The 9,579-nt window shown below is 63.5% G+C and overlaps 1 protein-coding gene across 3 annotated transcripts; it reads left to right on the top strand.

Moving 5' to 3' along the window:
• Positions 1–343: 343 nt before the first annotated feature.
• SCN4B (sodium voltage-gated channel beta subunit 4) lies at positions 344–9,190 on the top strand. 3 transcript variants are annotated; one of them, XM_072884657.1, is made up of 6 exons: positions 360–483; positions 931–1,215; positions 4,659–4,822; positions 5,558–5,783; positions 6,056–6,185; positions 6,318–9,190. In XM_072884657.1, the coding sequence occupies exons 3-6, from the start codon at positions 4,721–4,723 to the stop codon at positions 6,409–6,411; spliced, it is 552 nt and encodes a 183-aa protein (XP_072740758.1). In that variant the 5' UTR covers positions 360–483; positions 931–1,215; positions 4,659–4,720; the 3' UTR covers positions 6,412–9,190. The 3 variants fall into 3 exon arrangements, with proteins under 3 accessions (XP_072740757.1, XP_072740758.1, XP_072740759.1); XM_072884656.1 differs by lacking the exon at positions 931–1,215 and having other exon boundaries at positions 344–483; XM_072884658.1 differs by lacking the exon at positions 360–483 and having other exon boundaries at positions 665–1,215.
• The last annotated feature ends 389 nt before the right edge of the window (positions 9,191–9,579 follow it).

Genomic DNA, 9,579 nt, shown 5'->3' on the forward strand with positions numbered 1-9,579 from the left:
GCTGCGGCTCGCACCCCAGCACCTCGCTCGCAGGCACAGCCGCGGACGCGCCGTCGGTGCCGGGCGCTGCCCCAGGGAAAGGGGCGGCCTCCGGGGCCGGGGAGCTGGGCCGGCCGCGGGCGTGCGAGGCCAAGAGCCCGAGCGCGGGGAGGCGATGCCGCGCTGCGCCGGGGACGCGGCGGGGCGGCCCGGGCCGAGCCCCCCGCGGGCGGGCGGCGCGGCGGGAGGATGCGCGGGGCGGCGCGGAGGAGGGCGCAGCGCGGCGCGGCGGAGCGCGGGGGGGCGCGGAGGAGGGCGCAGCGCGGCGCGGCCCCGCCCGGCGCGGCTCCGCCCGGCGCCGCTCGCCCTCCGCGGGGGCGGCCAGAGCCGGGCCGCTGCGGGCCAGCACGGACCGCGCCGCCCCGCTCCGCGCCGCAGCCATGGCCCTGGGCTCGCCCGCCGCCCGCCGCCGCGCCGCGCCGCGCCTGCTGGCAGCGCTCCTGGGTAAGGGGCGCGGGGGCCGGGGGGCGCGGGGGCTGCGGGGACCCGCTCCGCCCCGGGGACCCGCTCCGCCCCGGGGACCGCCGGCCTCCCGCCGCCCCCCGCGCCGGCCGCCCCGGGAGGGGAGGGGAGAGGAGGGCGGCGCAGCGCGGAGCAGCGCGGAGCAGCGGGCGCGGCCGGCGCCCCGGCTCGCCGGCGGGGAGCCTGCCCCGGGGTGCGCCCCGGGGACCCGCGGGCAGCTCCGCAGCCCGGCGGGGGCGGCTCCGCGGGCTGCCCCCGGCTTCCAGCCGCCCCCTCGTCTTCCCGAGGCGGGGTGACCCTCGCTAAGTCGCCCCCCCTTCGCGCTCAGCTGCTTTGCATCTGGCCCGCCTGCACCGCAAAGAATCGGACGCTGCCGCTCGGGTGAATTTCCCGTCCACAGGCGCTAATGCAATTATCTCTGCTCTGCAGACGGAGAGTCCGGAGCGCTGAGGATAAGTCCAAGGTGACTTCGCAGCCGAGTCCGCGAGCGGACTCTGAAGTCCTGCTCCGGCCCCCTGCCCTGCCTGCATCACTTGCTAACGTCGCCAGAGCTTTCTTCTGCGAGCACTGCGGCTGCATCCCGCTTTGCCCTGCTCCGCTCTGCCGCTCTGTGAGCGGGGACCGCTGCTACCTGCCTGCTAACGTGAACCAGGGAGATAGCCGTAGGGAGGCAATGCACTGCTTCAACGCAGCCGCCAGCACGCCCGCCGACAGGTCATTCTTTTTACAGTTCATTTTGTGAAACAACCATTTGCATGCGCTTCTCCCCAGCGCAGGGACAAACCCGTACTGCAGGGCCGCTTGGAGCATGACGCCTACACCTGTGTCCGGGGAGGCCCGAGGTCCCCCAGCTGCAGGGCGGAGGAAGGATTTTGCAGCCGTCCCCTCCCCGCTGCAGCCCCTGGGGCTGGTTCCAAGCCACCTGCATCAGCCCACATGCACCGGCCACGCTTCTGCTCGTGTAGGTCATCCTTGTGTCGACGGGCGCAGAGAGCCTGAAAGCAAGGGCTGCCTTTGCAGCACTTGCTGTTGGGAAACTCCCTTGAGAGGCGTTTTAGAGGGCACAGTTCTTAAGTTTAAGTGAGCTGGGGACATGAAAGGGACTTATAAGTACCAGACTCCCTGCAGGATTTGGGTGCTGGTCCCTGGTTGAAAGTGTCTCCTCAGATAGATGCAGTGCAAGCTGCTTTCAGCATGGGGCTGGCAGTGGCGTGGTGGGAGAGACTCAGAGACGCTGGAGGCCAGGGCACCTGGGGGTCTGGGGTCCAGGGCGTGGAGGTGGGAACCTTGTCCCACAGGTCGCTCAGGTGGGCTGGGAGCCTGGAGGGGGAGGTGGGAAGGGGAGAGTTTCTGGGCAGGTCTCTCTGCGTCTGTGCGTTTCGGGGATGCCGTGCTCTCCAGGGAGTGGCAGCGGGCTCCTGGCTGCACCAGGAGCCACAGCACAGCTTATTCCATCGGTGCTCACAGGAATGGCGAGGCCCGGGTGTCGTGTCCCCGAGCACATCGTGCCTGGGCTCTGGCTGGCCTGGGAGCTCCTCCCTTCTAACCTCAGCGGAGAGGAGCCTGGCCAGCCCGCCAGGCATGGCTTGCTGTCTGTGCCAGGAGGTCACGTTGATTTTTATGGGCAATGAAAGTTTTTATGGAGCAGCTTTCTCACAGATGGTGGGGTTGTCCTGTGGCTTTTCAGGTGAATCCTGTGTGCCCTTCCCATTAGGGCAGTGGTTCCCAGACCACGTTCCTGACGGGCTGCAGGAAAAGTGGGGGGCTGCCAGCAGCCCATGGAGGGAAAGGCTTGCTCTGGGCCATGGCCCGGGTTGGAGGGCTGTTGCTGCTGTCGCTGGGGCTGGGTCCCGGGTTGCACACCCAGCACTGCCGCACATAGCTCAGTGGCTCTAGGACCCCTCATCGGGGGGGCTTGCCCCAGGTGCTCACCCTCCGTGAGAGCAAAGTGCAGGCAGCCAAGGCTCTGGCAGCCGCAAGAGTGGCTGCTCCCCGGTCCCCCTTTCCCGTCTCTTGGGGGAAAGCTTGTGCCTGCAGGCATGGGAGGTGGCCTGCAGCCCCCAGAGGGGCTTGCCCTGCGCACTGAAGGTCGGGGCTCTGGTGGTACAGAGTGCAGCAGCTTTGGGCATACGGGAAAGTAACGGTGGCAGCTGGTGTGGCAGATTTAGTTAGTAATCTCGCAGCCTCCCGATGTGTTTTCCTCCGTGCTTTATTTAGTGGTAACATATCACTTCTGCTTCCTGAGACCACAGCATGACAGGAACAAGATCAGCCTCCGTTTACCCCGCACATTCAATTCAGGTTACGTTCATGACGTTGTAATGGTGGCAGACAGGATTAAAAGTGTTACAAGCTGCAAGGAATCGTCTTTCCTCTAAGTAACCGTCCCCTTGCAGCACCCTGCCTGCTCAGGCATACCTGCAGAGCCAGGCATCCCTCCGCTGAGTCGTACTCCAGGTAGCAGCCTGATTCCCCGGGACACTCCTGGCTGTGAAGTCCCCTCTGGAGCACCCCCGGGCTGGTCTTTGAGCCTGACAACTGCAGGAGACCTCCATCTGGTGGGAACCACTCCCTGACGTTAGCTAAAGCCTCATAAGCAAAATGAAAAGTGCTTCTTTGTAAAGTTAAATAACTCCTTCCCTGCAGTGCAATGCAATGCAGCACTGCAGCAGGGCCTGAAGCCCAGGATGCAGGGCTCTCGGGCTTGGCTTAGGCTGCGACGTGCCTGGGGAGTTGTTAGCGCGGGCACGCGTGGGAGAAGAAATCAGCAGCTGAAGTGGCTGCAGAGATGCGAATCTGAAGCTGAGGGCAGGGTATCCAAGTTCAGGTGTCAGTGGAGCTGGGGACCAGCTTGTAGCCCTGGGAAGAGCTGTGTCCCCTCATTTTGGTTGTCAGAGTGCCCAGGGAAAGCTTTGTAGGGATGGCTGGGTCCCTTCGGTGGCTGAGGTCTGGGAAGGGGGAGGACAGCGCTTTGCTGGGTTGTATTGCATCTTGGCCATGCCACGTCACACAAGTGGGACAGGGTCCTGGTGCGATGGGGAGTGGGGCTGCTCCCCTGGCCCGGAGCAACGCATCCCCGTGCCCCCAGGAAGGGGTTCGTGCGGACGCCGCGGGCCAAGCCTGGTGCGCAGGGGTGCAGTGCCAGTCCCCTGCGTGGGACCCCGGGAGCTTTCAGGCACGCCCTCGGCTCTTGCAGCAGGGCTTGTACCTGCTCCTCGATGCGTTTCTCCCTGCTAACGGGGAGGAGAGGAGCGGGGGAGCGTTCTGCAGTTTGAAGGTCATCTGTCAGTTAGAGCGGGAGACGGAGCTCCCCGCAAGGCAGGCGTGAGGGGGTGCCGCTCTGGAGGTCCGCACGGGCGCTGCCAGGAGCCTGCTGTGAGGCTTGCTGAGAGGGTCCGTGGCTGGGCTGGGGACGGGCAGCGTGGCAGGCGGCCAGCACAGCGATGCTAATTAGCGCTCGAACTCGCTGCTTGAAGAACAGAGCGCTCTGCTTTGCTTTGGGCTTTTTTCCCCCCCTTTAAGGTTTAGCCGAAGGCCTTGTGGATGACATGCAAATCGGGGCTTTCATTCGCATACTTTATCCGTGGTGATATTATGGTTCCCTTTGAATCCGCGCTGCCTCTGTGGGTGCCAGCCAGCCCCTGCCCTTGCTGCAGGAGCAGGTCCCCTATCTCTGCCGAGCTGTCCTGGGGCCGGGGACAGGCGCGTTCGCACCTGCCCCGCCGCTGTGGCAGCCTGCCGTGGCAGAGGGGACGAGGGGTGAGAAACTCGTCCCTGGGCTCTGGGAGGGGAGGAGGGCTGGGCTCCTGCCCCCTGTGCGGAGGCTGCGGGGAGGAAGAGGATGCTGTGGGTCCCTGGCAGAGCTGGGAGCGGGACCTAGGGGGGCGGTGGCTGAGCCCCGCTGCCCCCCACGCGCTCCCTGGGAGGGGATCCCCACTGTGGCTGGTGCTCCAGCCGGAGGCCGGGCTGCAGGGGGGAGAAGCGGTCCCTCCCATGCACCGCTCTCCTCCCTGCCCCGTCTGCCCCGAGGGTGCCCATCGCAGCAGAGCCGGGCAGCCGGCTGGGCTGCATCACGGCCCCGGGAGGGAGCAGGCTGCGGCAGGCTGGGCCGCGTACCGGGGCCGTGTCCTCACTCTCTCCTCCCCTCTCCCGGCCAGGTTTGCATGTCTTCGCCATCGCCTTCACCTTGGAGGTGTCAGTGGGGAAGACCAACACTGTGATGGCTCTGAATAACTCCAACGTCCTGCTGCCCTGCACCTTCACCACCTGCATAGGCTTTCAGGACCTGATCTTCACGTGGTATTTCAACTCAACAGAGATGGTGAGTGGCTCTCGGGGCTCTGCCTCTGTTTTCCTGGCAGGTCTTTTTGTACTTTCCCGGTGCAGACCAGCACTGCAGTTCTCACCGAGTTCCCTTTCTCCTCTTGCAGGATGCCCTTCCTCCAAGTGTTTCCAGCTCGGGGGGGATGGGGCTGTGCAAACAGGGTGACTCAAATACCCTGGCACATCTGTGCTTTTGGCACAAAGCTGATCTGGATTTTCTGCTGCCCACAGGCTCATTGCTTTTCACAAATTGGTCACAAATTGGCTGTTCAGGTGCAAGGCTGCACTTTGGGCAAAATATAGTTAATTTTCTCCTCCTACGCTTGCTCTGAAATGCTAAAGGTATAGATTTGCTTCCTGCTGGGAATATTCTGCTCTTCGACTCCATAGCAGGAGGGCTGGTGTAGAGCAGGTCTGTCCTCGCAGGCTGGCCGGCCCCGGCTGGCCCTAGAGCGAAGGGACTCGCTCTGCCCTGGGGTTCTCCCGTCTTTTGCATGCTCTGTAACCTTGCTGCAGGGCAAGGCAGACTGATCGGTTGCTTCCCCGGCGGGCCGTGCATCAGGTCCCCCTGCACAGCCATTCTGCTTTAATGGGGTGTGCCGGGACGCTTGGCCGTGCGTGTCCGTGCGCGCAGAGGTGGGGCAGGGGACCGGCAGGAGAACTCGAGCCTTTCCCTCACCTGGGCTTGTCGGGAGCCCAGCTGACCCTGCGTCCCGCGTCCCTGCCTCTGCAGATTTACCATGGCAAGATAAAGAGCAAAGCCTCGGAGCCCTTCCTCGTGGGACGCAACCCACGGGTGGAGTTTGTCGGCTCGACGACCGGGAAGGACAACAACATCTCCATCGTCCTGAAGAACGTGGAGTTCAGCGATGCTGGGAAATACACCTGCCACGTCAAGAACCCCAAGGAGAAGAACGCGCAGCACAACGCCACCATCTTCCTCACGGTGGTCCAGAAGAGTAAGTGCCGGTCGCGGGCCCCGTGCCCTGCAAGTGGCAGTGGGGATGCAAAGCCGGGCTGAGCCCACCTTGTCTCATGGTTGTGGCGGTGCACAGGGTGTCCTGGCTTCTTGGAGATAGTTGGCATCCCTGAAGGGCAAGGCTCGGCCTCGTGCCCCTCTGTGCTGTGGGCCGGCAGCTGGTGGAGGGGGTCTCTGCTTTTCTGGGGGGGCCGTGCAGCTGGGAGCTCCCTGCTCCCCTCCCAAGGCCCCTCAGCACCTTCTCTCCTGCAGTGGTGGAGACAGACAACACTGTGACGCTCATCATCGTGGGCGTTGTGGGGGGGCTTATCGGCCTCCTCATCCTCTTCATGCTCATCAAGAGGGTTGTCCTGTTCATCATCAAGAAGACCCAGGATGGGAAGTGAGTGCGGGTGCCGGTCCCGGCACCCTTCGGCGGGTGCTGCCGTGGGGCAGGGCTGCACGGGGCTGGGGTCGTGGCAAGAGGGGCCGGGGGGGGCCGGGGGCTGTCAGCTGGCCGTGTGCTCTCCCCCAGGAAGGAGTGTCTCGTGAGCTCATCAGGGAACGACAACACCGAGAATGGCCTGGCTGGCTCCAAGGCAGAACAAAAAGCACCACCAAAGGCATGAAGCAGCGGCGCCCCGAGCCCCGGCCCGCCCGGCAGCAGGGAGGGTGGGCAGGGGGACAAGCCTTTCCCTTTTGTTTTCTTTCCAAACTGCCAACGCTTGAGACATGTTTCTATTACACACGTGCCTGCAACCCGCACTGCTTCTCAGAAAAGACTTCGGCCGCCGTGGGAACCGGGAGCTTCTTGCGGACTCGGACTGGGACACTGCTGGGACAGAGGGAGCCGCCTGCTCGGCTCTGAGCGAAGGCAAGAGGGTGCCGGGCGGGCAGGGAAGGGGCTGGGTGCCCGGGAGTGCCCTGGGCTGCAGCCGGGCGGGCGCCGTGCCGTGTGCGCTGCGCTCCTGGGGGTGCGGGGGGGTGGGCGGCCAGGGCTCCCGGCATGCCTGGGGGGTAGAGGCCGCAAGGAGCTTGGGCCATCGTGTCTGACTCTGGCGATGCTGAGCTGGGGCGGGCAGGAGCTGCCTGCCTCACGCAGAAGGCTTCTGGAGCAGAGCAAGGATGCACAAAACTCGCCGTAGAGATAGAGGCTCCTGCCTTCGCTGCATTTCCCATGGGTCCGGCACGGGAGGAAGGGAGGAAGCAGGGCCGTCGCGACAGGGCTTGGCTTCAGCTCTCCTGTTAAGCACACTTGAGAACCAAATCAGTGAAAGGCCCGTTGCTGTCAGGGCTGTCATCTCTTCCCAGCGGGGCTGGGTGCCGTGCTCCCGCGGGGCAGGCTGGCCCCGGAGTGCCGCGGTTCCTCCTGTGGCAGGGCTGGAGGGACCGGCAGCCGGGGCTGGCCACGTCCCGAGGTCACTGCTGGCCCGCGGCGGGAGCATGGCGGGGTGAAGCTCCACGTTTCACACTCGCTTTGCCCCGGCGCAGGGCCGTCCCTCGGGGGCACCGGGGGGCTTCGCCCCCAGCCAGCCTTCTCGGGAGGCGCTCCCGGGCTTGCGCTGCTGCTGCTCTTACTCTTCCTCCCCTGTTTTTAAAGCTCGGCACTCAGAGCAGCGATGCTTTCCATGCTGACTCGCCAAGGCTTAACTCGTTACGCGGATATTTTTTATATTAGACTCCAGTGGGGAGAACGGCTGATTGCGTTTCCCTTTCACCCGAGGAAAACTGTGGCACTCCGTCCGGGATGCAGGGGGGGAGCACAGTCAAGCCCTGGCGAGGGGAGCCGGGCTAGGGCTGCGCCAGCCCGCTCCCGGGCCTGCCACCGGCCCACTGGCTGACCTTGGGCAAGTCGCTCTGCCTGTCCATGCCTCAGTTTCCCCGTCTGTAAAATGGGGATAATAATACTGCTCTACCTCACAGGGGTTGTTGTGAGGCTTCCTTGGCTAACATTTGTAAAGTGCTTTGAGATCCTTGGATGAGAGGTGCCACAGAAAGCCAGAGGGTCTTTGCGAAGGGTACCCGCAGCGAGGACTGCAGCAGCCCAGCCCCCTTCCCAAGGGCTGTAGCAGGACGTGAGACATGAAGGGAACGAGCTGATCCCACAACTGAAGATGACAATGTCATTACAATGTGATTTGTTCCCTATTTCTCCTTTATTTGGGGGTGTCTGTCAGTGAAGCTGCAGGACAGGCAGCTCCCCCGTCCCCACTCGAAATTGGGAATCAAAGCTGAGCCCGGACTTCCCCGGCTGTGGGGGCTTGCACCCCGACAGAGGGGCCGCAGTGGAACGTCAGCAAGGATTTGGTGGGCAAGGCAAACAAGGAAAGGTTAGGTGCTACCTTCTCTGGAGACTGTCGTGGGAGAGGCCGGACCCCCCTGCCCGCTCGTGGGGGCAGCGGTACAGAGAGCACCCTGCAGCCTTCGCCCGGGTGCACGGCCAGATGGCCGCACCGGGGCTGGGCGCGGGGGCACCCACTGGAGCAGGGCCCTGCATTTGGGACAGGAGACAGGTACAGGCACGTGGCCCCAGGCAGGCTTCCTTGGCTGCTAGTTAGGTGGGCGAGTGGGAGTCAGGTCCCCGGGGTCCCGGCCCCCTCTCTGAGGATCCGTGGGACCCTCAGGCAGATCACTTGATTTCTCTGTGCTTCAGTTTCCCCATCTGTAGAATGGGGACGGTAAATCTGACCTACCTCACAGGAGGTGTGAGGCTCCCTGCATCGCTTTGCAAAGTGCTCTGAGGTCCTGGGGTGAAAGGCACTCTGTAAATGCAAAGTATTGTGAACCTACCGTTGTCACGCGTGAGAGCCTGGGCAGGAAGGCATGAGACTTCCCAGCCGCCCCAGGAGACCCCCCAGCCCGGCCTTGGAGGAGACCTCCCGTGGGAGAGGACAGTGAGGGAAGGGATTTTTTTAAAGAACTATTTTTAGCTGTCCTAACCTGTTGGCCTTTTTTAGACGGTATCTGGACACAGTTCCACTTACCACAGGATATGCAATGCTGTACTATGCATGGATCACTCCTCTGGCTTGATGGAAAAAGTCAGCACAACCAGTTTCTGAAATGTAACTCTATATGCATATGTGTGCGGGTGCTGTCCGCAGCACAGGGGCTCCGGGGGAGCGGGCTGGCTTGGGAGCTTGTGCCAGCTCCTGCGGGGTCCCTGCTGCCACAAGGGCTTTGGGGGGTCTGCAGAGGTTTTCCGGGGCACGTGGGGGAGAAGGCCCTGCCGGAGGTGCGTGCTGCGACAGACACGTATGTGTATGAGCATATATAAATACATGTAGGAGATACCTGCGAATAAACACAGGATGCGTACAACATGCTGTGTGATGACTTACAGCACATTTTTGCACTGTAGAGGTTTAGTTAGCTTTGCCTTGAATGAAATAAAGTTTACGTTTACTAGAGAAACTCGCTCTAGTGTGGGTTGCTCTGGGCGTCTATTTAGGCTTCCCGTGAACCCCCGGGCGTGCGCACTGCATTGCAAGCCCTGCACCGAGGCAAAGAGCAGCAGCGTTTCCCTTGCGTGCCGAGCACAGGCTGTGTCCGTTCTCTGTAGTTGCTTGTCCCGAGCTGCTCCCGCCCGGACACCCCGGGGTGAGGGCTGGGTGCTGCCTCCCAGCACCCACGGGTGCGCATTGCCCACTCGAGCCCCGGGGCTGAGGGTGCCTGGAGGTGGGGAGCCAGCCCGGCATGGGCCACGGGACGGGGCAGGAAACTCCGTCTGCCGGCAGGCCGGGGCTGTAGTGCCGTCTTTGGAGGGGCAGTGTCTGCAAGGTGCTTGGGGGTATTTC

This window comes from Ciconia boyciana, chromosome 20, assembly GCF_034638445.1.
Source record: "Ciconia boyciana chromosome 20, ASM3463844v1, whole genome shotgun sequence".
In the NCBI taxonomy this organism is placed as follows: Eukaryota; Metazoa; Chordata; class Aves; order Ciconiiformes; family Ciconiidae; genus Ciconia; species Ciconia boyciana.

What these genes read in the sequence shown, in the direction of transcription:
- SCN4B (XM_072884656.1), top strand. Translation starts at nt 420, where the DNA reads ATGGCCCTGGGCTCGCCCGCCGCCCGCCGCCGCGCCGCGCCGCGCCTG. An exon ending in CCTGCTGGCAGCGCTCCTGG is followed by an intron (nt 484 to 4,658) that starts GTAAGGGGCGCG and finishes TCTCCCGGCCAG; the next exon opens with GTTTGCATGTCTTCGCCATC. An exon ending in CCTCACGGTGGTCCAGAAGA is followed by an intron (nt 5,784 to 6,055) that starts GTAAGTGCCGGT and finishes TCTCTCCTGCAG; the next exon opens with TGGTGGAGACAGACAACACT.